This window comes from Trichomycterus rosablanca, chromosome 24, assembly GCF_030014385.1.
Source record: "Trichomycterus rosablanca isolate fTriRos1 chromosome 24, fTriRos1.hap1, whole genome shotgun sequence".
NCBI classification, from domain to species: Eukaryota; Metazoa; Chordata; class Actinopteri; order Siluriformes; family Trichomycteridae; genus Trichomycterus; species Trichomycterus rosablanca.
The window spans coordinates 5,788,985-5,815,488 of NC_086011.1; the positions used below are offsets into that span (position 1 = coordinate 5,788,985).

General features: G+C 39.1%; 1 protein-coding gene across 1 annotated transcript; it reads left to right on the top strand.

The window, feature by feature from the left end:
• Nucleotides 1-1,406: 1,406 nt before the first annotated feature.
• Nucleotides 1,407-24,746, top strand: slc41a1 (solute carrier family 41 member 1). Its single transcript, XM_062986280.1, has 11 exons — nucleotides 1,407-1,481; nucleotides 3,651-4,695; nucleotides 10,883-10,990; nucleotides 17,527-17,598; nucleotides 18,416-18,560; nucleotides 18,883-19,029; nucleotides 21,192-21,339; nucleotides 21,450-21,529; nucleotides 22,277-22,411; nucleotides 22,503-22,651; nucleotides 23,208-24,746. Exons 2-11 carry the CDS (start codon nucleotides 4,246-4,248, stop codon nucleotides 23,391-23,393), a joined length of 1,620 nt encoding a protein of 539 aa, XP_062842350.1. The 5' UTR covers nucleotides 1,407-1,481; nucleotides 3,651-4,245; the 3' UTR covers nucleotides 23,394-24,746.
• The last annotated feature ends 1,758 nt before the right edge of the window (nucleotides 24,747-26,504 follow it).

Sequence of the window (26,504 nt, forward strand, 5' to 3'; positions counted from 1 at the left end):
GATAACATACAAACACAATGTAGTGGTAAATCATTGTGTATTCAAATTTCAATCTTTAAAAAAGCAACGAATTATCAAAACAAAGGGAAGACTAGGATTAGTGGCACTGTTAGCTGAGCTAAACACACACACACACTTTACCAGCTCCACATCTGTGCATTGTCTATGTCAAGATGCCTACATGTTGTATGAGGGGCAACGAGTCCTGAATTTACCTTTCCCATCCCACATTCTTCTTTTGACCAAAGTACAAACTAAATACATTTTTGTTAATGATTAAACTGTCTCAAAGCTGAGAGAAAAGTCTCAGCAACCAAGACACCTACTGTAGTAAAACCTTTTGTTATGAGTATAACCTTAATGTTATAAGATGTTATGAGCACAGTTAGGGTGCTTTTCGACCAATCTGAGACTGAGTGGTCAGAACTACCTGTTGTATAAAAGGTGTATCAAAAAGGATGTATTTTGTTCATGTTGAGCCAAGATATACGTTTACATTTTTAGCATTTAGAAGACGCCTTTATCCAAAGCAACTTAAATTACAGTTACAGTATACAGTCTGAGCAATTGAGGGTTAAGGGCCTTGCTCAAGGGCCCAACAGCAGCAACCTGGCAGTGGTGGGGCTTGAACCAGTGACCTTCTGATTACAAGTCCAGTTCCTTAACCACTATATTATCTGTCATATATACATATACACATGTACAGCACAATGAAATTCTTTCCTTGCATATCCCAGCTTGTTTGAAAGTTGGGGTCAGAGAGCAGGTTCAGCCGTTGTATGGCACCCCTGGAGCCGAGAGGGTTAAGGGCCTTGCTCAAGGGCCCAACAGTGACAGAGCTGGGATTTAAACTCTTAACCTTTCAACTGATAGCCCAAAGCTCTACTCACTAGGCTACCACTGACCTTATAAGTCCTTTATGTCCCAATATAGTTGTTCTATTAGAAACTGTGGTCTATTAGTTTGGGTCTTAGATACGAAAATAAGAAACAGAAGTGGTTGAACACTTGTTCCCCTCAGTGTCTCCCACACACACATCTGTATGTAAACTTCTGACTGCAGCTGTATTGTATAGAGCGCTATAGGCTGCAGACCGCGCTCCTACCGAGCGGCCGGTGTGATCACGTGGTGTGGATTTCGCAACACTGGAGCTGGTGCGTTCCCAAACACGCGGTGGGCGAGCGGTGGCGCGATTGGTTCACTTTGCGGGCTATATATTATAGATCTAGGTTCTTGTAGCGGCACTTCCTTGTTAGCGCGGCTTACACAGATTCGCAGAGTCCGAGAAGCGTCATATGAAGCCATGTAACGGATCGTGCATGTTTTAACCCGCGCTAATGATTAACCCGTATCCGGCCAGGCTGCTGGTGTATAAAGCATGCGGAGCGGCTCTCGCAGCGCTGGATACCCGACACGCTCAGGCTCTCACACTCACTGTGAATGTGTGTGCCTTGCATTTCTATCACACTCAGCTCTGAAAGGTAAGAACATGGTTCTTATACAGCCTCATGCTTTCTGATTAGATACACATTACTGCACAATAGCAGATCTTTAATTTTACTTTAATTAAAAAAATTACATCTCATATTTACTGAAGATCTGATGTCACGTTGTGTGATCAGTACATCTAACACAGTAATGTTCATGATTACACTGCTTAAATGTATGATGACCAAAAAATAGAACATGGATCATCTCTTAATCTGGTTTTAATCAGATATGTAGATTTGTTTACAGTTAATGTATTTATCATTCTTAATAATAAGTTCTAGGATGTCCACTAATGGTAATGATCACACTACTTGGGCTCATGATGATATTCTTGATTGTATGATGACCAAAAATAGAACATGGATCATCTCAATGTGATTTTAATCAGATATGTAGATTTGTTACAGTTAACGTATTTATAACTCTTAACAATAAGTTCTAGGATGTCTAGTAATGTTCATGATCACACTATTTGGGCTTATGATGATTTTCTTGATTGTATAATGATCAAAAAATAGAACATGGATAGTGCCAACCTGTTTTGCCAAATTTCTGTTTGTAAAATGTATTGTAATGAGACAAAACAAATATTTGCTACACCTGTCACTTTTTGTTCAGTATATCAATAAGTTCCGATTCTAATGTGTAGCTTGTTTCCATTGTTAACCTAAAGACGATGTGTTTTTTTTCTTCTTTTTTTTGTATAGTAAATCAACAGTACATACATTCTGCCCTGAGGTGTCTAAACTTTCACATACAACTGGATGTCTAACTTTCTTTAAAAAAAAAAAATAATAATAATAAAATAAAATGTGCATTTTAAATGACTAATCTGACAGGAACACTGAACCCTTTATAAATAAGTAGATGTTAATGTTTCTTACATGTGAGTGGTAAACCAGCAGCAACTGTTTTAATTTATACTTGTCAGTCGCTCTTGGCTGTATTTGATTAGACTACTAAGTAGGGACTTAGTTTCGGTGTGGAAGAAGGGAACAAACTTCCAATGCAACTCCCATGAAGGCCTATAAAACAGAATTATATTTCTCATCAAGTAGATTTAATAGACTTGTTTTGACTAGTTTAAAGTTAAATGTTTACACAACATTTCACGGCGGTTTCTGCAACTGTTCTTTTTATTTGCTTAAATAGTAAAAATGCATCATTTTTTGTCCAAAAAAAGCTATGTAAATGTGTAGTATAGCATGGCAACTTCTTTCTCTGTCTCCATGTTGATTATGATTGACTTCTATTGGTTGTCTAATCTATGTCAATAAAACTTGGGTCAGTTTGCATCATCAGACTACAATAGCAAAGTCACATTGGAGATTTTCAAGTCAGGAAGGTCAACCGATTTGGTGCAGAAAACCAAGAGATCAAATTTTAGATGTGCTGTATGTAGATTTTTGACCCATGAGAGTCTTTTTTGACAAATAAAAATATGTTCCAATAATCTAGTCATTTCAACACTTAAAATCTATGAAAGCACAAGAACTGCCATGACCATCATTATTATGTAAACTTGTAACCTAAACTGTAAATGTATGACGTAAAACTCATCCAGATAGCAGTAACTTAATGGCAACAATTCATTTTTACTTACATCCCTAAAAAGGAAGTCTCGAAAAGCTTTTTTTTACACCAATGACAGACAAACCACATTTGGTTTCTTAAAATAATCAAATGGTATGTTGTTAGTTTTTGTCATTGCTAAAATGCTCAACTTATGCTCAAAAGTTCAACTTTTTTGTTACAACCACTCCATTTGCTAATTTTAATTATTTTTTTCCTAGCTATAAATATGGGAAAGTAAAAAAGAAACACCTCTACAGTTGTCAGTGCAGTTGTTGCACAACTTTATATGATGCCCACTCACATCTGAATTTCCCTGGCCATATTCTGATTCTATATGTTGATACTAATATGCTTAATATAATATTGAAAGAATATATCAATATTATCCTAATTATAATTCTTCTAAAACATTTTAAAAGTGTTTATTGAAGTATGGCTAATAAACCCTACTTTTGTAAGTAAAGGTCATGGTTTTACCTTCTAAAAAAGACATGATTGTAAAGGAACTAGCGCTGGATCAGCTCAATCCTAAACCTACACCTTACACTGTACTCTAATACATATCAATTTTTTCTGTTTCGTAGGTGACCACGGGACAAGCCAGCCTTACGCACATTTTCTGAGCTTTGTAATGCAATCCCCCAGCTCTGAAAACCTTTAAATACATTTCAGGATCCACGTGGTGTAAAGTGAGCCAGTGCAACTGTACAGAGTAGTGTGGGACATTTCAGTCAAGTGCCTTCAGCAGGACACAGAAGAGGACAGGCAGTTCAAGGATCTTCATTTAACAGGATCTTTCTCAAGCTAAGAAATCTTATAACTTAAACTTATAGAACTGTAAGGAAATCAGACTTTTGCTTGTGTTTAGAACTTTTAAAATGCACCCCACTTTTATCTGTCTGCCTTAAATGAAATAGCAGTGAATGGGGAACCTAATTTGTATGCTACCCAAGTTCAGGCAGGATCTTTTGCAAAGCCTGGCGTGGGCTACAGCACCTGCCTCTTTTACTCAACCTGTAGGGGGCAAATTTTAATTTGCCAGGAGCCGGGATCTACCTCTTGAATGGGATAGATCAGTGCTGTAGATCAGGTAAAGCACTGATCTAAGTGAAGTCTAACTAAAGCAGTCTGTCAGTTTCTTGTTTTCTTCATCAAAACTCCTAATTCCAAGGCTTCCGCATGGTCCTCTGGTCGAAAGAACAAGACAAACTGTCCGACATGTCCGCGGGGGCGGAAATAATAGAGGTGAAGAAAGACTTCATCTCTTCAAACGGCTCGGTCCACCCGGTCATTCTGGCCGAAGGGGTCGAGGAGAGGCAGTCCAGCACCGTAGAGTACGAGCTCACGGAGGTGACGTCCTTCCCTGAGCATCCAGAGGCGGAAAACGAGCGGACGGAGGTGGTGGTGATTGACTGTCGGCCCAATGCCAAGGGCCAAAGGGAAGAGGACGCACTGCTGGAGAACACCAGCCAAAGCAATGAGAGTGATGACACGAGCACGGACCAAAGCCCAGTGCCGCCAGTTCCTCTAAAGGAGACATCATTCTCCATTGGACTACAGGTCGTGTTCCCTTTCCTGCTGGCCGGGTTTGGGACAGTGGCTGCTGGAATGGTCCTTGACATAGTTCAGGTGAGTGTTTTGATTAAATAAATAATGATCTCTACTTCTGGATTATTATAGATGCTTATAAAAGATGTTGCCATTGGTAAGTAACAAGTAGTAACCATGGTGCAGGAAAGTAAAGGTTTCTTTCTCACCTTTCTTATTGGCTTCTTTAACTTTTTACCAGTGAATTATCAACTTTTTACAGTCACTTAAAATGAATTGCAAGATTACTTGAAGGCAGCAGGAACGATAGTTCATTGCACTAGCCAACTACCGCTGGGATCCAGAGTTCGAATCCTCAGCAGTGCTGTCGCCAGTTGAACGTCTACTTACAGACATGGTTGGCTATGTGGTACATTAATTTATTGCTCCCAGTGACCCACTGTGACTCTGACCAGGATAAAGCGATGGTAAAACTTACATAAAATGAAAAATAAAAGCTTAATTTATTCTCAAGTTTAAAGTTTATTTATGCACTGTACATATATTAAATAATAAAAAGGTGGGTGGCTGGTTGTTTTTCGTCACTGTATTTTACCATATTACACAGCCCTGGTTTTACTTGTGTCTGTAATTTATTATTGTTTCTGTTCTAGCACTAAAATATAAACCATCTTATATTTGCAGATTAACACAACCATGTAGATACAAAGCCCTAATTTAAATGTGCATTAGAAAATCTGGATTGTCTTGCTCACTTGCCTAGAATGGGGGCATCACAGTCTTGGTAAAACACTTAGAGACAGAATAGCAACTCTCATCAGCCAAACATTAGCTTATTACTGTATTAGGATTCTGCCATTACCCAAACATTTATAACTAATCTCATTAATTCCATTATGTACCCTTTAATTTTCAGGTTTAGTTTAACTGCATTGTAGTTTAATTGCATTAAGAAAGCTGGCAAAGCCAGAATTAGCTCCTAAACTAACTGGCCACGTTCATCGAGATAAGAACAGACACAAGTCCCTTTAAAAAAAAAATTTATATAGTGAATGTATTTTAAGCTTTGAAACGCTGCCAAACCTCAGAGCTATTATGAAATGGAATGATTTTAAATGGTCAGTGTTTAAAACTGCTATTATTAGTATTGCTTATTACAACATGTGCCCAAAAGTATGTTGATGCCGGATAATAAGCTTGTTGGACATCCAGTTCCAAAGTGATATGCATTAATTGGTCTCTTTTTGTGGCTTGAGAAGCCTCCACTATTCTTTGTTTGTGAGAAGTTGAGGCCATTCAGTTAAAACATCATTTGTGGACCACACTTTGTATAAAGGGGTACAATTATGCTGGAACTGGAAGGATCCTTCATCAAACTGCTGTCACATGCCATTTTTTGTAGTAAGTAATTGATATTAAGGCACTCGTGTGGCACAGCAGTCTATCACCACTGCTGAGACCTAGGTCTAATGGCTGAAGCCCTGCGATGGAATACACCATGGTATTCCTGCCCTGCCCCCTTGTTTTCTGGTGTAACCATACCTGCTATGACCTTGACCAGGATAAAGAGGTTGATCAAAATGAAATGAAAAACTGATTCTACCCAATTTTACACTTGTTAGCAATGGCTGGCGTCCAGCGATGAATCACCCAAACTTAGTAATTAGAAGAGGTGTCCACAAACCTTAACTAACTGGTTTGACTAGACATGGTTTGACTGGTTTGGTGTAAAGATCCTCCAGTGGCCTGCACAGAATGTTGACCTTAACCCCTCTGAACATCTTTGTTATGACTCGAAAGGTCGATTGCAAGCCAGGCCAGGCCTCTTCACAAATATAAATGTCACAAATGCTAATTCGACTGAAGCTCTTACAGCTGCCCTTGGTCTTGTAATAGGATGTCCACCAAGCTCATGGTCAGAATGCAGGGTGCATTATTGATGAGTAATATGCTTATAATTACATTATAACAATGAGTCAGAAGTGAGTCAGGATCGAATCATCTCTTATCTGAAGATTCCAACACCTATATTATTGCATTTGAGAAAGTAATATTCAGCTGATATGACGTGAATCGTATGACTGAACTTCTACCAGGCAGAGTAAACATTCTGTATGTTAATCGAGAGTCATGTTAAAAAGAATTAAGTAGCTCCTGCTTTTCCTTCTTGGGTAATTATGAATAAGTGCATAATGTTTGTTCAGCGAGTTAACTATCCAGGGAATCATGCAAAGCAAGATCAGTTTGAGATGTTAATAGTCACCAAGCGACAAGAAACACAGCAGACGTCATTTGAACTGATGTGTACTTGCGTTCATTCTGGCAATATGGAAATAATCCAGCCTCAGTGCAAGAAGTTTGCATATTTTTTGGAGTTACAGTTGGATTCTCTAAAAATATGACAAGCTGTCTTAAATTAGTTCATTTAATTTACACTTTATGGCCAAAAGTTGTTAAACACATGACTGTAAGCTAGATGGATATCCTATTGCTAAGCCACGGACAATTATAAGGAGCCTTCACTATTCTAGAATGGCTTTTTACAAGATTTCGGAGTTGCAAGATGTCTATGAAAAAGCATTGTAAGAAATATCTGCTGATGTAAAAGCCAGTGTTTATGTGCCTTGTCATGCTAAAACAGGCAAAAATCTGTTGCCACAAAAGTGGAATCAGTCATTTGTTTTACTGATTACAGATTTAACAGAAAAAAAACATTGTAATGTATGCATTTATCTTTAGTATGTTCATCCCAGTCTGGACTATGGTTGATTTAGGGAACCCATCCTGAAACAAACTATGTGTGAAATGAGAATACAGCCTTACCAGGTTGTCAGTAGAAGATTAGTTAACTTACTGTTCATTTAGAAGATCATCAAAACATGAACTTTGACCAGCGGGAGTTTAAACTTTTGTTTAAACTGTATGTTTTGCATAGCTGTCAGTACTTTGGGGTTTATAATGTCAGGTATTTACAATTATATTTGCTATTCAACTTACAGCTGTGCCTTGCTGAGTACTGACTACTTGTCCTGTACCCTAAGTGCTAATCTGCCGCTGCCTTTATACCCTAACAAAAAAAAAAAAACTAGACTTTTCTAAACAGCCTCAGTGCCTCGCAGAACTTATTAGCAAATCATGACTAGATGATGACGCTGTGCTAATGTGCTAATGGATGATAGATTCCTTTCATATAATCTGTATTAAATCAGTTATTTTTCTGTATTTCAAAACGTTTTGCAATAATTTACACTTAATACACTTCAGGCCTTGCACTTACATTTAGCTATCTGGAATGCTAAGTTGCCAAAGCTAAAACTTTATTCTATAGTTAATCAGTATTAATGGTACCATGGTTAGTGGATATGTGGAGAATATGGAATGCATGATTTCTGTTGGGCCATTTGCTCAAATACTATTGAGCCTTTCGTAAATTCTTATTTTAAACCCAAACGCAATAGCATCCATCACCTGTTTACCTGTTTTGCTGGCATAATGTTTGGTTAGATGTCTCTTGTAGATTAGAGAATACTCTTACGTAAAGGAATATAAATAAATAAAAATCAGTTGGCTCTAGAATCTGCACACTTTCATTACATAGCATTATTGGCTTAAATCATTGTTTATTTATACATTGATTCACTATCTACATTAACTACTTCATCCTGGTCAGGTCAATGCCACCTTGAAATGATGGGCATAAAACTGAGAACTAGTCAATCACAGAGCAACTAAAACATATACTTAAGTCTATTACAGACATCTACAGACAATTTATAGCAACCAATTCACCTTATTTCATTATTAGGCATTTAATTACATTAGTGTATTTAAATGTTTCTATCTATTTTTATGTATTTCGTTGTGTGTCAACACCTGACCATGAGCTTGTTGGACATCCCATTCCAAAACACTGATCATCAAATTGCCTCACCTTCTGGTCAAGACACCAAAGTTCCTCCATGCCAATCTCATCAAACCATGTCAATATCTATCTCAGTTTATATGTTTATGAAAAATTAATTTCATACATTATTTTAGTAATGGCTGTGGCTAAAACACAAACTCCATAACTAGGAAGGATATTGAAAAACCTTTGTCCACATGGTGTAAATACCTTTGGTGATTGAATATGTACACTATGAATATGTAATAAATAGCAGTTAGCCATACAAAAGGTGTTTGAAGTTATTAGCTTAGCAACCACAGCACAGAAACATCAATGATACGTTCATCTACCCACAAATGTTAGAAAGTTTGTTTATAAAGAGTCTGTGTTGTTTGGTTTGACGAACGCCAGGCGAGAACTGTTTGCGTCCCCAGTGGGCTGGCCTATTTTTACCTCGGGAAAACAGACTCAACATGAAGTCCTCACGCCAGTCTCTCCACACTCCCACAGGAAGCCATTTTGGGTCTACCACATCCAGACTGTCACCCCATTCTTACAGGAATCAGAGTAGATAAACAAGCGTGGGCAGCCATGTCCTCTCGGAGTACGTAGTTCCTGTAAAGACTATGAGATCAGAGTCTAGCACTTTCTACAGCTTGTTCTGACACCTAGTTTAACACTTTTTTTTTAATAGAGGGTGTGCTTTTATTGTCTATAAATATCCATGTTGTTTTGTTGTGGAACTCAAACCAGAATGAGGGATTTAGTCTGTGGAAAAAACATAGTAGGAAATCAGGAAGTGGAGTTTTCCGTTGTGGTGTGACTGGAAGAATGAGTCTGTGAGGTGACATAAAACCAGCTTCTAAAACGATTGGTCTATGATGTTAACTATCGTCTGGCTGCCTAGTCAATAGAAGTAATTTAAACAATAGAAGTAGTTTAGGGATTTCTTGAATTTCTACCATAAATGCTTCTTTCCAATCTTCATCCAATCAATGTAGACACCTGACCATGAGCTTGTTTGACATCACCTTTTTAACCAGTGGGCATTAATATGGATACAACAAATATGGAATAGGCGTGTATATAAGAATTTGTGCCCAACTGAGGTTCCAGTTCATTCTAGAGGTGTTCAGTGGTGTCAATACACGTTGGATTCACTGTTTTCCACAACATTAGAAGAACACAATTTCTGATCAGCTAGTGGTGCATCATTATTGCACTGTAACTCGCCCCATGACACTCCTTCTCTGCTACTGATGCGTCACTGAATTCTTCTGTGACCATATATATTAAGCTTCTTAAACTGCAATCTGAGCCTCTACAAACCTGCAAGTTCACAGAAGCCAGGCTTTCAGGCTGCGTTGGCCGGGGCAGCACAGTTCCCGGGAGACAACACCATATATCTCTGAACCCAGCAAGAGAAGAGGGGCTCTTGGTACAAGAAAGCCAGAGCCAATGTGGCAAATAGCCAAGTTTAAAGCCTTTTTTTCCTCCAGAGTGGCCCATGTTCTGCCAAAGACCTGGATTACTTTAAAAAAAAAAAGCCTAGATTAAAACATGCCTGTTCCTTAGAGCCTGCCAGATAGAAAACCCCAAAGTATAATTCTTGCTATATTTTAAAGAGAATTGCTTTTTGTTTACTCTAAAGTGTCTCATTTCAGCTGAATAGTTCAGCACTTTTCTATCATATTAGCGCCCGGTGAATCCTTTGTATTGATTGAGTTGTGTAACTTCAGTGCTGTAATTGCAGTGCGCCACTGAGGCAGGCTCTAAAGATAAGCACTTTCTCCACATATTGATCCAATAAGACCGCTGCTGCATTGCATCTGAGCTCAAAAAATAGCCGTGGCTGCCAGTTACCATAGTCATCGACTCTGCGATGAAACTGAAGGATTAGGCTTGGACGAGGTTCAAATGGATGCTGTTAGTGAAGGATCAGATCTACCTTCGTCGAATAATGCTTTTGAGTTCCGGGTCAGCCGAAAATTTTGTGCAGCGTAATTTGTTTATATTTTTGATATTCTTAAATGAAACTGGATATTGCGCAACACAAACTGAAGCAAAAACACAATACAGTTTATTATTTTATACACCTGTTAGCAATATGAGTGCCTGAAACACCCAAAATCAATAATTAGGAGCTGTGTCCACATACTGTTGCCCATGTAGTGTATTTCTAATGCACTCATAGTAATGCGTCAGCTTGCTCTTACAGGGGATTTTAATGGCTTAATATCCATCAGATGAGCCGTACTAAGTAACACCACAGTAATGAAGGTCACTGATAATCCATCATTCTCTTGTACTTGTTGATCTGACATTTATCGACGGCATGTTTAGAATTAAATGAAATAAAAATGTTCAAATCTCTGTCTGCAGCATTGGAAGGTTTTCTCCGAGGTGAATGAGGTCTTCATCCTAGTACCAGCTCTTCTGGGCCTCAAGGGGAACCTAGAGATGACACTCGCTTCTAGACTCTCCACAGCGGTAAGTAACAGTTTTCCTTTTGAAAATGGATCGTTTCTGTATCAGATCATGCACTGGTCACTGTAGTTACATAATGATTGGTTGACCATTTCAACAAAACCATTAACATGAAGTTCATGAGTGCCAGGAATTACCAGAAGGTCGGGCAACATTACTTTACCTTACTCGGGCCAGCTGACCTTCTCTTATTGCTCTGATGTCCAGTTCTGGCGCATGTATGCCCATGGTGGGGTTTAACAGTGGACAGGAGTTAGCACAAGCACTTTAAGCTGTTCTGTGTATGGGGCTGCATAGTCGCAGGCCAGTCAATGCACTGTCACAGTGTTGTGATGTATTAACCTCATCAGTAGCATTAAGATTAAAACTGGTAGAGACCAACCAGAAGGGCTACTGTGGCCCAAATTGCATTTTCAGTTTGTCCCTCCTCGGACCACTGTCTGTGGGTACTTAACTTTGTTTATTTTATTGAGACCATGTCAAGCCATATTCTGTATGTGAAACAGATTCTAAATCTTTTACTTGTTATGGACTGTAGATGGCGGAATCCTTGCCATTTAGAAACATTCATCTTAAACTATTAGGTCATGCAAAGTAGGTCATTTCGACCCCCTCTTGGTTGTTAATGACTAAGCCTTTTGTTAATGCTACTTTTATGCTCAGTTGTGATAGCGTTAACTGTTATCTAATTGCCCGTTTACCTGTGGAAAGTTGTCATTTATTATTCTACAAGGATCCCAGCCCTACATTCTCCCTGTCCTAACGTTTTGGAATATGTTACAGGCATCAATTACAACAATCAGTAGTTAAAATTTTTAATTTAATGCTTGTGAATGTACATAACCACTGCCTTTAATCTACTGTCCCAACTTTTTGGGGATTAATTAATGCTACTAGAGTAGCAGAATATTTTGTTACAACTGGCATGTCCCAATTATTCAACCCCAACATCATATTGCTGATCTTAAAACCCACTGCCAGGCTGTATGACCTAAAGTTGGGTTACAACTTGAGTAAACCATTGGGAACTCAATAACAACCATTAATTTGCTTTAGTTCTGTGATGTATTAAATGAAAACATATTAAAATAATATTTTAATTAATGAAAATAATTAGTTTAATTAATTAGTCTGTAATAGTGCAATATATAGTACACAATTTATATAGTACACTCAATATTTTGTTCTCACAATTGCTTGTATCAATAAATATTTTCTCAATTTACTGAGAGTTCTTGTTGTATATTTACGTTTAACTCCATACACATCTCTATAATACCTTCTAAGGAGAGGGTTTGAATGTGTATAAATAACTTGATGCATCTAACTCTCTTTATGACCGTTTACAATATCAGACCTTTAGTAATACCTGGAGAAAGATAAACCTCCTGGAAGACCAAGGCAATAAACACTAATAAGACAAATCAATATCTACCAGTTTATGACTTTCTGCGTGGCTTTTCTTATTCATTCAAGCAAGTACAATTTTATTACTGGAGCTTGACCTTTGGACACCTGAGCCATGTAAACAGTTAGGTGTGCTTTGATCTTTCGGAAATGTGTGACCTTGGAGAGTGTTTATCTACAGGCTAGGGTTCGGCCATCCCTTATTTGTGGTTTGAGACCAACAGCAGTTACACTGGCCGTTTCTTTTCACCTGCCAAAGGCGGAGTTTTACAAACGTATTGCAGACATTTGGGACACGCTGTTCTGCTATGCAGGCGCCTTGATCAGCCAGCTCAGTTCAAACAATCAGATGCTGCTTTGGTAACTATGCAGCAGATCCAAGGCACGCTGAATTTGTCTCAGTAAATCTAGTTAAGTCTGAACCCACAGAAAATCAGTCGACAGAAAATCAGTCGGGACTAGAGAGAGGACTTAAGAAGCAACAAAACCAGCTCAATGGTGCACTCATCAGCAGACGACACCAGACAAATATAATTAATAGGTGATGTGGATGTCTAGTGCCGTCTGGTGGTAACACGGGTGAATTGCAAGTCTGAATGAAAAATCTTTTCCACAGTATTACATTACATTAACATTTTTATTACATTTTTGCCATTTAGCAGACGCCATTATCCAAAGCGAATTACAGAACTATGACGTTATATTGTCTAAGCAATTAAGGGTTAAGGGCCCCGCTCAAGGGCCCAACAGTGACAACCTTTTGATTACTGGTCCAGTACCTTACCCACTAGGCTACAACTGCCTACAGTAAATATCTGATTGTGTGTCGTAAAATTTTGGTTGTGTTAAAAATATGTAACTGTGGAATAACAAGAAGTAGTTGCTCTAACTATCGATATTTCTCGAAAGCACAAGATTTGTCCTTTATGCTACTTTTCCTTTACTTGTGTTTTCAGCTTTTAAGGTTTAAAAATGTTCATAAATGGTTTTACTTTATTTCCTTTTCTGTTTGCTGCTTTTACTCTAAATTTAACAGTAAGTAGACAAGGAAGGGTAACACCAAACATCAGCAAGTGTGTGAACAGAATTAAGTTCAGTGATTAAGTCCAGGTGTAGCAATCACACCTATTTCTAACAGGGGTATAAATTAATCATATACAATAAATTAAATGCCCTTTGCTGGTGCACCATTCTGCACAGATGGTCTACAAAGACTGGGTATGAATGTCACTGAACACTTTTGAGATGTGTTGGACAGTGCCATAATCATAATATATACTGGGGGGAAGCCCTTCCCCAATATTCAAAGATGCTCAAAATGCCCCCACCAGTATACTGATGTAAACATTTTAAATAAACATATTCCACTGACTAGCTTAGAAAATGTTAGGATCGGTCACGGTCCCAAACAGTTAAAGGGCAGTAATGTTTTACAATTTGGGACACTCTCCACAATGTTCTGTTCATGGCTACGCCCTTGGTGTTGGAACATTAATTTGTAGACCAGACTTTCTAATCCAGCATCTGTGCCTGACCAAAAAAAATGCTGATGGCTGTTCTAGCAGCAAGTGGTTGAGTAGTGTGCAACCTCATGTTAATGTCCCTGGTTTTGGAATGAGATGATTAACAGGTTCATGATTAGGTGAACACCACCAACCAACAGCAGCACCAATAAAATAACTAGATTATTAGATGATCAGACTGTGACTAAAATGTAGAGCAGTGATGTGAAATTAAGGCTTGTGGTTCCAACACATGTAGGTCTGTGTAAACCACACAATACAAGGTTAACACCTCAGTATTCCCGCTGTAGCCGTTGCCCTAAATCTGCTTGTGGTTTTAAGTTTTACTGAAAGTTTACACGCATTTCATGACAGTTCTAAGATTTCAGTCATTTCTGCAACTGTTCTTTTTCCATGACATGTTTAATACATACTTCTTTCCTGTAAAAAACGTTGTAATTTAGAATGTAATCCAGGATAAAATCATACAGCAACTGCCGTAACTTCATGCCATGTCTTCCAATTCCTCATTAGTGATTGACTGCCTTCTCTGTGCCCATATTAATAGGGCTAGTTTTACTTCACCCATTGAAAAGCACACGACACATTCATGTTGTTCCTCGCCAAGGCTAAGTAGAAAACCCAGAGTCACCTAATGCTTAAAGAATTTCTGCAAATGGACAGATGTAATCCAGGTTTCACCAAACGACTGCTGCAACATGTGACATTGTCCACAGTCAAACAAGCCTTGCCTAGTAATTGGCTTTAGAGGTTTTAATGCTTATTTTGGCTTTTACTTTTACCATGTGCTTAACAGTTCGGTTCAATCGAGCTTTGAGGTGCAAATTTTGAAACAGGTTGATTGGAATGCACACTAGTCAAAGAACCCTTCATTGATTTGACTCTTTATATAGGTTTAGCCATGTCCTGGCCAAGGAGAGTTGCAGACCATCATGTACTCTCACACACATGTAGACACATCTTGACTTTCTTCTACAGTCTCATTATCTTACAAGTTGTAAGTCCTGATAAGGACAATGTTTGAAGGCCATACAGAGAAAACACTGGCACCTTTTACTAACCAGCTGGTAACATGAGTAAAGGCCATGTCGGAAAGATCACAGTTGTGTCTGCTGTTCCAACAGCAGTGTACGGGTTATCTCGACTGTATGGGGGAATGTCAGGCAGCCTGCCTCCACCTACACACTGTGACATGACCCTCGTCTTATCTCGTTGCTTGTTATCCGGGCACGGTCAGCTTTTAGCTTCAGATGGCTGCTAGTTACAGCATCGGTGCCAGACTTGCCGGAGTTCCCTTTTCACACCACGTCAGATTTCATGCTGCGGAAGAGAGGCACTGTAAACTTTTGGCACCAGCTCAAGACCGGTTTCCTTCAGTTCCCTGGGCCTCCGCTCCCCCCCACACAACGTACCAGGATAATCCACATATGGCGCTTCCCACTCAGAATGGCCTCGGCAACCTTTGTCCTGTTGCCAGGGATATTTGTTACATAGCGGTGTAGCTGATATTCCAGCGTTGTAGCCGGTCTTAAAATAGCAGAGAGCAATCACGAGAAATGATCAGACTCTGATTTACTTGGTAAACTCTTTGGTAAATTAATTTGGTCCACTGTGTTGACTAACGTTTTAGGTTCTAAAAATATGCTGGTTGCAATACAGAAAGCGAAGGGCTTCACAGGAAGTGCCCAAGCACTACTACTCCTTTGAAAAATAATGAAAGAAGCTTGGCTCGATGGCCGTGAGAGGCCACTCTTTGAGAAACGTATTCCTGCCTCGTCCTCACGCCTTTGTCTCGCCTCTCCTGTTTGGCCAAAGCTACACATCCACTATACTTCAGTGGGAGGCCACTGGTCAGTGCTGCTAAGGTGTAAAGCACTTAACCACACACACTACAATTCAACATACACTTAACCCTTCTACTGTTTTATTTGACAGGTCCTATTTGAAATATTTACTTTATTTATGCTATATGGTCAAAAGTGTATGGACACCCCTCCTAATTAAGTTAGGCCCTTTCCTGTTCCAGCATGACTGTGGGTTGACAAGTTTGGTGTAAAAACAAATATTCAGTGGCCTGCACAGATTGCCGACCTCAACCCTTTTGGAAATAAATTGGGAATTTTGATGTTGGACTGGAAGACCTGTTTTGCAATTAATCTCTGACCTTATTAATACTAATTTGACTGAATGGGCACCATCTCCTTACAGACATTTCCTTCCCAGCCTTCCTATAGCCAGAAATGTGGTGAGGGAAATGTGCAGAGAAACATTATTTCTTATCACATAGGTTCTACCAGATTCTGCAGCAAAATTGAGCCACTGGTCTGGGTTAGTGCTCTACAATAAGGGTTGGATGTGTCTGAAAAAAGGAAATTGCTTCTTGGCTGCTGTTCCAGTGACTTCTTCGGGCTGGTTGAGGTGTTGACTAAGGTGGTGGAGAGTGTAGTATGATCCTCTGTAAATGTTCTTACAGAGCTTTCTGTAAGAATCTGTGTCAGAAATGGTGTGTGGTAGACTCTGGTTCTCCCTTATCAGCAAGGGTATCGAGCAAAGGTCAGGACATGCAGAGAGCTTGGAGGTTTTTAATCTTAGTTTGAGCAGAATGTGTTTCTGCATTACTCACGTTAGATGTTTTACCAAAATAATAGACAAAGTTCACTCAACTGTAAATGATATGATCGTGCATTGTTGTTAAATTACTCAGAGTTTGGGTTGGACCTCAGGAAGGAGGATTTCTAACACTCCGTGACCCATGCCGGGTCTTATCCTATTCCGCAGAGCTCTAAACTTCTCAGCATTGGTGCTAGAGAGAGTAGTGAGAGAAGAGAGATGAGATAAGTGGGGTCGGGCAGCAGAAGGAAGATCAGATCCGTGTATGTCCGTAGCTCAATTCCCCTATTGTCCTGAGAACTGACTACTGTTTGTTCTAACAAAGCCTGAAAAAAAACCCTGTGAACACTGGGTATCCTCACTGTCTAAACACCAAGGTAGATACTCAGCTCAGAACTTATAATATTAGTATTAGAAGGACTGGATTATATGATATGAAGATATAATATGATGATACAGTATATAGTAAAAAGTATGTGGACACCTGGTCTTGAGGTTGTTGGAGATCCCTTTTTAAAACAATGAGTATTAGATGGAATTAGATGGACTATTGGCTAGCCGGGTGTCTACACAGACATGATTGGCGATTGGCCATTGGAAGGTGCATTGATCATTGCGCTCTCAGTGCCGGTCCCAAGTCTAGATAAAAATAAAGAGGGCTGCATCAGGAAGGGCATCTAGTGTTAAAAAAGAACTATCAGGTCAGATTTGCAGACCAGAATGATTCACTGTGATGACCCCTAAATACAAGAGCCGTATTTTGCATACATTGTGTATTATAACCAGGTCCAATGCTAAATAATTCATAAATTATATGAGAATAAATTATTGAAGGGAACTAGTGCTGAAACATCATAACACAGTAATGGCCCTGCACGGTGAATATTAAAGCTTTGCTATTAGCGGCGTAGCTCTCTTGCCCACACAGTAGAAAGCTTTTTGTGGTTACTCTATAATGGGATCTACTTCACATGTACCTCCTGACTTCTGTCTCTCCAGGCTAACATTGGACAGATGGACACAGCCAAGGAGATGTGGAAAATGATCATCGGAAACCTCGCTCTAATTCAGGTACGAGACTTTCTAAGAATAAAAATGGACGTCCTGTGTATATGTCATCTATTGTTTTTAGCATGGTAGCTTTTTTTGTAATATTAAAATCAGGATTTGAATTTTACCTGTACATATTTGTCATTTTACCCACCGGTCTACACTTAATTACCCGTAATGATGGAGTGAAAACATAATAAAACAAAGAGGTCTAATTTTTTTTTCTCTTTAAAGTCCTCTTTAAAATGTCTTTGCGGGGCTCCCAGGTGGCAAAGTGGGATAATCCGCTAGTGCACCTGTGCTGGGATCCTGAACCCCCCGAGCTCGAAACTCAGCACTGCTACAGGTCACTACAGGTCGCCCCCTAGTGGGCATAATTGGCAGTGCCTGCAGCAGACAAAATTGGCCATTAAAGTCTGCAGGGTGGGAAAAGACTGGACGGAAAAATGGGTCGGGTCTTCGATGCTGTTCAAGGACCCTGGTTAGCAGCCCAAGCCCATCATCAGATCTCCTCAAAAATGCTTGATTGGGTTTAAGTCTGGACTTTGGCTTGACCAGTTTAGGCCGCTCCAGGTGTCATTTTGGCGCTGAAACTTTGAGTTTGCATGTGTGGAGGAGGTTTCTATATTTGTCTGCATTCATCCATTTTTCAATTAGTCTTACGGTCCCTGCTGCGGAGAAGCACCCCTGTAGCATGGTGCTACCACCACCATGTTTCACTGTACGGCTGGTATTAGCCAGCTAATGTGCAATGCCCGTTTTTGCTTGAGAACATAAGAATGTACACAAGAGAAAAACAGCAGTGTGAGATGTACTGTATCTCATGATTCTATCACAGGTTCAGGCCACTGTGGTGGGCTTCCTGGCCTCCATCGCTGCTGTCATTTTCGGCTGGATTCCAGAGGGCCACCTTAAGATAGGTCACGCTGTTCTGCTCTGTGCCAGCAGTGTAGCCACGGCCTTCATCGCCTCCCTGCTGTTAGGTGAGAATCTTCTGTTCTTTGCTAATCACAACATGTCCTTCATTTAATAGAAATAAGATAAGTTAGTTTAGTAACCGATATGCCAATCTTTAGTACCCGTTATCCAAACATGCTGATGGGAGGAGGAGCTGTTATGGAATTTTATTTCAAACATAACATTTCCAAAATAAGTACCAGTCCTCAATTACAGTGGAAATGTGTAATACACACCCGGAACAGGAGACATCAGAATTCCCTAACAGCCCCACTCTCATTGTGTGTAAATTACACATTTTCCTGTTCATCTCAACACCAGCATGGTCAATATTTCCTTCACAAACAGGCCTTATCATGATCGGGGTGATCATCGGCTCCAGGAAGGTTGGCATCAACCCGGACAATGTGGCCACACCCATTGCAGCCAGCCTCGGAGACCTGATTACGCTAGCCTTACTAGCCGGCATAAGCACGGGACTTTACAAGGAACTGGGTAAGTGAGGGGATTCTGGGAAATCTGTTGCACAGTATTTTGGGTATCAACAGATAAGAAAGCACCGTTCTCTCCTGTAAGCTTTTATTGGCAGGTGTGTTATAGTTGCCAAAATTGTGTGGACATTCATTCAAATTAGTAAGTTAAGGTGTTTAACCTTACATTCATTATGTAAAAATGTTTCCAACGGTTTGGGAAAGGCCCTTTATGTTTCCAGTGTGGTTTGACAGGTTTGGTGTGTAGGGACACCAACGGCCGAAAAACAAACTGGTGAGGCCTAAACATTAAGGGTTTAGAAACCACAAATGAATGAAATTAGTCCTATGTAGCATTGTAGTTAAATTTTGGCCCAATCTTCTCGACTATTCCCAAAAGTTATGAAGGTCTCTGATAGATTAAAGCTTTAAAACTTCCTTTTTATAAACCACTGGAGTTGTTTTAGCTTCATGTTTGGGTGTGTTGTCTGGGTAAAGCAACCAGAATTAGTGTGTCGGTTGCGAAGCTGTTCGGTCAGCAGTGGAGGGTTGTATCAGTGTCGCAGTCAGGGTAATTGGATACGACTAGATTAGGGAAGAAAATTGGGGAGGGGAATAGAGAAGAGAGAGAGAAAAAAGTATTTAAATGGTGCTGAGGTCAGAGCTCTGTGGAGACCACTGGAGTTTTTCCACACCAAACCTGTCAAACCACGTCTTTCTGAACCTCACTTTATGCTCAGGGCCTTTCCCAAACTCTTGCTACAAACTTGAAAGCACATAATTGATTGTATACGCCTGTAAGCAATTGGTGTGACAAACACCTAACCTCTAAAAAACGAGGTGTCCACAAACTTTTGGTTAAATAGTGTATTTTTATGGTTTCATTTATTTAACTAAAAAGAGGTCGTTGACAGTATATCATTGGCTTCGCACACAAACTGATCACTGGATGACTCAGATCTGTAACCACAGACTCTACAAAGGGACTTTTTACGTTGTATTGTGGTCTGTGAGGACTTTTATAGTAAAATTAGCAGTATTTTGTGAGTCAGAATTTCTGTTACCAATGGAAACACTCCACACAAAATTGCCTGCACTATATAGGTCACTACTAATACAGGAGCAGTCAAAAATGGGTGGTGGTGGGCTAGCGTAACAGACTGCTGTTCCACCCAAGCACCTACATAAATTTATTCATTACTTTATAGGCTACACTCACTATACAGTTTAAGTGTACATCTCAGGTCTGTGTACCTAATAAAGTGCTCAGTAAGAGTACATAAACGTACCACAGAAATAGAAATACGTGTGTGCTGTCTGTGGCCACAATTTGAATGTAATCAGTGCTTTTGCAAGTCGTAGTTACTGTCATTTGCTTCAGAGAATGAAAACAGCTAATTAAGAGTAATTGCGTGTTTTCTTTAATTAGAGAACCAGTACTTTTCTTTTGCTCAGTGTGGGCTGGAGGTCTGAATCCTGGAGTTCACCTGGTTGCAAAACTGTTTGTGTAAAATTCACGAATCTGCAGGCACTGTGTTAACACGATGGCCTTAAAACATATGGCCAAACACTATAAGGCCAAAAGTATGTGGACACCTCATATAATAAGTTTATTGTTTTGTTTTAAACAGTGTTAAAAATCTATTAAATAAATATAAATAAAATACAATACTGGGACATACAGTCTGAGCAACTGAGGGTTAAGCGCCTTGCTCAAGGGCCCAACAGTGGCAACCTGGCAGTGCTGGGGCTTAAACAAGTGACCTTCTGATTACTAGTCCAGTTTATATGACAGTTGTAGCTCAGTGGTTAGGGTTTTGGACAAAATGATCAGAAGGTTGTTGGTTCAAGTCCCACCCACTTCAAGGTTTCCTTAACCTTCAGTCACTCGCATTGTATTCGGTCACATTTGTATGTCGTTTGGGATAAAAGCATCTGCTAAATGCCGTTACCATAAATGTACTCAGTAATTTTTTACTTTGATGTTTGACACTTGGTTTCATTTTATTAATCTTTTAATATTTTTTTCATTTAATTTCAAATGGTTCTTTATAAAATTCTATTCTAAACATCTTTATTGCCTTATTGATTAGAAATTATTTATATTTGTATATACAAATTCAGAAATTCAATCATATTAAAATCAATGAGGAGTTTAAGAAATTTGTCCTTGTTTGTTCCACACAGATTATAACGATTACGCCAACCCGCTGGTTTGTGTGTTTTTTGTCGCTTTAACACCCATCTGGATCCTGATCGCCCGACGGATCCCCTCCACCCGAGAGGTGCTCTACTCGGGGTGGGAGCCTGTCATCATTGCCATGGCAATCAGCAGGTACAGAACATCGCCTACTTATTTTATTTATCCACCACCTCAATCGTTCCATTATCCACTCTTGTTGTTTGACTATTTTTAATGACATTGTATTATTTTTCTTCTCTCAGTGTTGGTGGACTCATTCTGGACAAGACGGTGTCTAATCCCAACTATGCTGGAATGGCAGTGTTCACTCCTGTCATCAATGGTGAGAATTTCAGCCTAGTTGACACCACAACATTAGATCATGGAAATGCCGCATTCACAATGCAAGAATGCATTGTGATCAAAGTAAAGGAAAACATGTCACTGCAGCTTACGTAATCTGTTGTGATTTTAACCAACTATACGGGCACAGAGAATGCATCTGTAAACATAAACAAAGCTGGTTTGACTGCATGTACAAAAAAGTAAAAGTCTCTTGCCAATGTCTGTAATAAAATCCAAACTGCCCTGGTCTGCTGATTGGAATTTTGGCTGGGATGTCCACTTAAAAATTGGTTTTCTATAAATAAGCTGCGAAAACATGGAGGGCAGTGTCCAATGTCAAGCGTGCTTCACTAGAGGAAGTGTCACCAGCAACTATAATTTGTCATTAATAAAATGTATGACATAAAGGTTTATTTAAAGATCAATTCTGTAAAAAGTACATGGAACAGTGGTCTCCATGCAAAGGTCTGGATAGAAACATAAACTGGAAATTCATGTGGATGGTCAGGTGTAATCCAAGAATCACCAAAAACAAGTTTGCCCTGAATACAGTTCTCAGTGGCTGCTATGAAGACAAAACCCTATATTACTTTTTCTATTGCCCAAAGGTTCAAGCTTTGTGTTCCTAATACAGACTAATGTGCAAGTTGTGCATCAGCTTATGTTACAGCAGATTTGGCAGCCCGACTACATTTTGTGTTTGGGTAAGTTTACCTTAACAGGTTGTAATATGTCCCTGTTTCAGGTGTGGCTGGAAATTTGGTGGCAGTGCAGGCTAGTCGGATTTCTACATACCTGCACATGAACGGCCTGCCCATCGCAGAGGCCAATGCTACTCCACAAAAATGCACCACACCCTGCAGCACCTTCTTCGGCTCAGGTAAACGACTCTTGACCTGAGGACATTCAACTTTATGCGCAGGAACACTTCATGAACACATACTAAATTCTAACCGCTTCTTTTTACACAGGTTTAAATTCTCGCTCGGCTAGAGTGCTCTTCCTGTTGGTGGCTCCCGGTCACCTCGTCTTCCTCTACACTATCAACTTACTTCGGGCGGGACACACCACCCTCACTTACATCTTTATTGCTTTCTACCTTACTGCTGCACTCCTCCAGGTAATTAGAAGTAAAACCAGTATTATTAGCAGCAGTGCTTTGTGGGTTGACTAAAGTCTGCACGTCACTTACGAGTCAGCTGTTTAGGGTGCACGAAAATCTAATGTTAGCTAAGATCATAAGCTCTCAAGCCTGGCGCCCACACGGACACAATTGGCTGTATCTGAGGGACAAAATGGGTAAACAGGTTCTTTCTGTTGCAATTGCAGCCTCTGCTAGCCGGTCAAGGCAACTGCACAGATAGATTCACAGATAGTAGTGCATGACTTCATATAAAGTACTGCTCTCTGTGGGACACTGTTTTTGGCAGGTCCGGGATATGCAGGATCAAGTCTGTGGCCATTGTCGGTCAGGGTGGGGAAGTTACAGTTAGGGAATAGGATATGACTAGATTAGAGGAAAAGGAAAACATGCGACAGTAAAGAATCTACTACTAAAAATCATTGGCTGAAGATCAAGCCACGATTCATAAGCAAAGGTTCCCAAATTGTTCTTGAAACTAAACGACTTGAATGCCACAGCATTAATCGTAACTCACCCCTGGTGCTTCGTACAGGTGATGGTCTTGCTCTACCTGGCTGACTGGATGGTGCAGTGGATGTGGAAGCGAGGGATGGACCCTGATAACTTTTCCATTCCCTACCTGACCGCCCTGGGCGACCTACTGGGCACAGGCTTCCTGGCTCTGTGTTTTCACATGCTGTGGTTGATCGGCGATCGGGACACAGACGTAGGCGATTGATGCTTCTGATCACCGACCATGTGCGGAACCTCACAAGCCCTTATTTATGAGTAGCAGAATGACAACTGTGCTATTATGGCTGCAATAGCCACTATGATTATGATTTAACTCATAATACTATTGCTGTAGTATTGGTATGTAATGATTTACATTTTATGTTTGTTTGTTTTGCGGCAGAACAGGAATCCTCATTATTTTTCAATGGGGATGTTCAGCCCCTTTTACGGTTAGTCACGTTTGGCAGAAAAAAAGGTCAACTTAAACTTGAAGAATTCAAAAGCAGCAAAAGTGATGTAGGAAGCGCAACCACCAAGTGCTCGAGTGAAAAATGGTAATTGTGACCAGATCTCAACAAAGTAAACTTAAAACGTTCTAATGATCTCTTGTGCTAGGAGTTTGTTGTTTTTTGTATTAATTTATCAAAAAGTAGAAAAACTAAAAAAAAAAATTATAATAACTAAAGTCCCAGGTTGTGTGCAGATTGATACTGATCAGTGAAACTTTTTCATTAGGGATGCACCGATTTAAAAATCAAGTGTAGAACAGGAGCAGATCATTTCTGGCTACTCCCAATTGCACACAACACCATCAGAAATAAAAGGACACATAAAAACCCTAGTGACATATTAATTTGTGAATTTGTAGTATAGCTAAGAGTCTTGGATATCTGAATTTTCAATCCAGCGTCTGCTTTTATGGGTCATTAAATACAGAAGACTTAAAACCTGAAGCAGACTAAAGAAAGATTTAACAAAGGAGACGTTTTGCTTAAACACATCTAGTAAATGCCATTTATTTTAAGCAGTCACGGGAATGAGAACGTGTTTCCAGTGTGCATGATAATTTAGTCCTGTCCACTTAACCATGCTGACTGGAAAAATAATCCCACTGTGTTTGAAGTACCTCTGGTGTCGAACTGGATTTTAGAAATGCCTTAAATTAGTGGAATTTTATTGACCTCACATAGACCTATATAATTATAGCACGCACTGGGGTTTGCATGTGTAAAACACATTTAAAGCTGGGAAAAATCTGCAAGCTAATTTACTAACGGTCTACAAAAAAATGCATATTTTAAATGTATGTTTAAAACCAATAGTTTTATACCAGCTTCTTTCAGTAGTGAGGTTTGCTTTGGGGTTGTAGGTAATATACAGTATATAGTATAGATAGATGTAGTTCATTTGGGATTATTTACTTCTAGCACTCACTGTTCAGCTTTGTTTAGTTCTTGGATTAAAACATTTTGTAGTAGGGGCAAAATGGGCCACTTGCAAGAAAGCTAGCAGTAATATTGACATCTTGATACGTTTGGATACAGCTCAATTGTTACTAACTGTAACAAGTGCCTAATTGGTTAATACAATTTAATTTTGATCAATCGTTTCATTTTCTCTTCTTTCCTAGTAAATACTTATCTGACAATGAAAAGATACATAAAATGTACACAAAATCGTCTTAATAGATCATAACATTTATGTCACTCATGTCTAACAGTGACTTTTATAATATAGTGTAGAAATAATTGCACACGTTTTGATCACATTTTTTTTTTGAATTAGGCAAAGTGAGCAAATGGTGAACTTGGTTCCGCTGCAGATCTTTAAATGAAACCTGTTTAATGAGAGAAAAGTTCCTTATAATGTTCCTGTGCTGCAAAGCTTCTTTTAAAAAGGGCTACTTTGTAATGCACCATTGCATGGGATGCACTTTCTAAAAAGAATCACTTTAAATATTCTCAGAGGTTAGTCAGTCTGATAGTTTATGCCCTGACTAGACCCAGCGCCTTTAATGACCGGAGGATAGCTGTGTAAATTTTAGTGTTTAAGTAAAGTGAGTTGTGCTTTCCAATGGAATGTCATATTGCTTGTTGATAAAAGGATCACATAATACTTGGTACTAGGGAACCCTTTAACTAATCACTAGCGAATACATGTACATGCACTAGGGATGGGCATTTTAACAATTTTGGTTATTTGAATGTTCATATTGTTAAACGATTAGCTTTCAGATATCAAAGTAGAAAATGAATCATACTGCCAATAACTGTTACTCCTAAAATCAAAGGGTTAACATTTATTTTTTGCATGCACTGTTACATTAATGTGCTCTGGTCAAATCATTGTCAGATTTCTTTTAACAAAAATATTTTATTTTTTATTCCATATTAGTTCAGAGGTGGGGTGTTAAATGCTACAGTTACTCAGTTACAATCAGCTAACCTCAGAACATTGTGCCTTGCACCCAGTGTTTCCCCACTGTGAGAGATCCACTGTGGCAGCGCCAGCAATTACGTCAACATAATAGTACTTTTACTTGAAAATACGTTTCCTACAGTCCCGTTTTGTGATTTCATTTTCTCAACAACACGTTTACTGGGCAGTGGTAGCTCAGCAGTTAAGGTCCCTGATTCAAGCTGCCAGGTTGCCACTGCTGAGCCCTTAAGCAAGGCCCTTAACCCTCAATTGCTTACAGTGTACATGGTCAGAATTGTAAGCTGCTAAATGCCGTACATGTTAATGCACTTAAGTAACAGTTTGTTCAAGTAAGCATACATTTACAGAAGTGAATATTTTCTCAACAAAACATTCAGCAGTAATTAAATATTTTAAGTCATTTAATAGTTCTTTATGAGAGTCATTATTCAAGCAACAAATTGTACCTGAATATGAATTTTCTATTTTCTATGAAATTATAGTAGCAATTCTTTTACTGGAGTAATTTAAAGTAGCAGTATTTGTACTGGAATAATTAAGAGTACTTTAAGAGATATATATATATATATATATATATATATATATATATATATATATATATATATACAGTATATATATAAAAAACACTAAACACTTTCCTTAACTATCTACAATTTAATTTTATTAACAACACTTAGAAGGTATTTTGGCTCCCACCCACCTTTGCCAATGTGCCTTATTTAAATAACAGATTAATGTGCAAATATTAATACACCTTCAGATATTAAAATAATAATGCCCATCCCTAACATGCACACAGTCTAGATCAGTTGTGACTGTGAGTTTTGGTTTATGTTGGTTGCAGATGTATCATGTCTTAGTGGAGGGACTTTCTTTCCTTTATGTTCTACAATGG

Bases quoted from the DNA above. Each gene is read 5' to 3' on its own strand.
- slc41a1 (XM_062986280.1), top strand. From the start codon at position 4,246: ATGGTCCTCTGGTCGAAAGAACAAGACAAACTGTCCGACATGTCCGCG. The intron at 10,991-17,526 runs GTAAGTAACAGT...CTGTCTCTCCAG, and splicing joins CTTCTAGACTCTCCACAGCG to GCTAACATTGGACAGATGGA. The intron at 18,561-18,882 runs GTGAGAATCTTC...CTTCACAAACAG, and splicing joins CATCGCCTCCCTGCTGTTAG to GCCTTATCATGATCGGGGTG.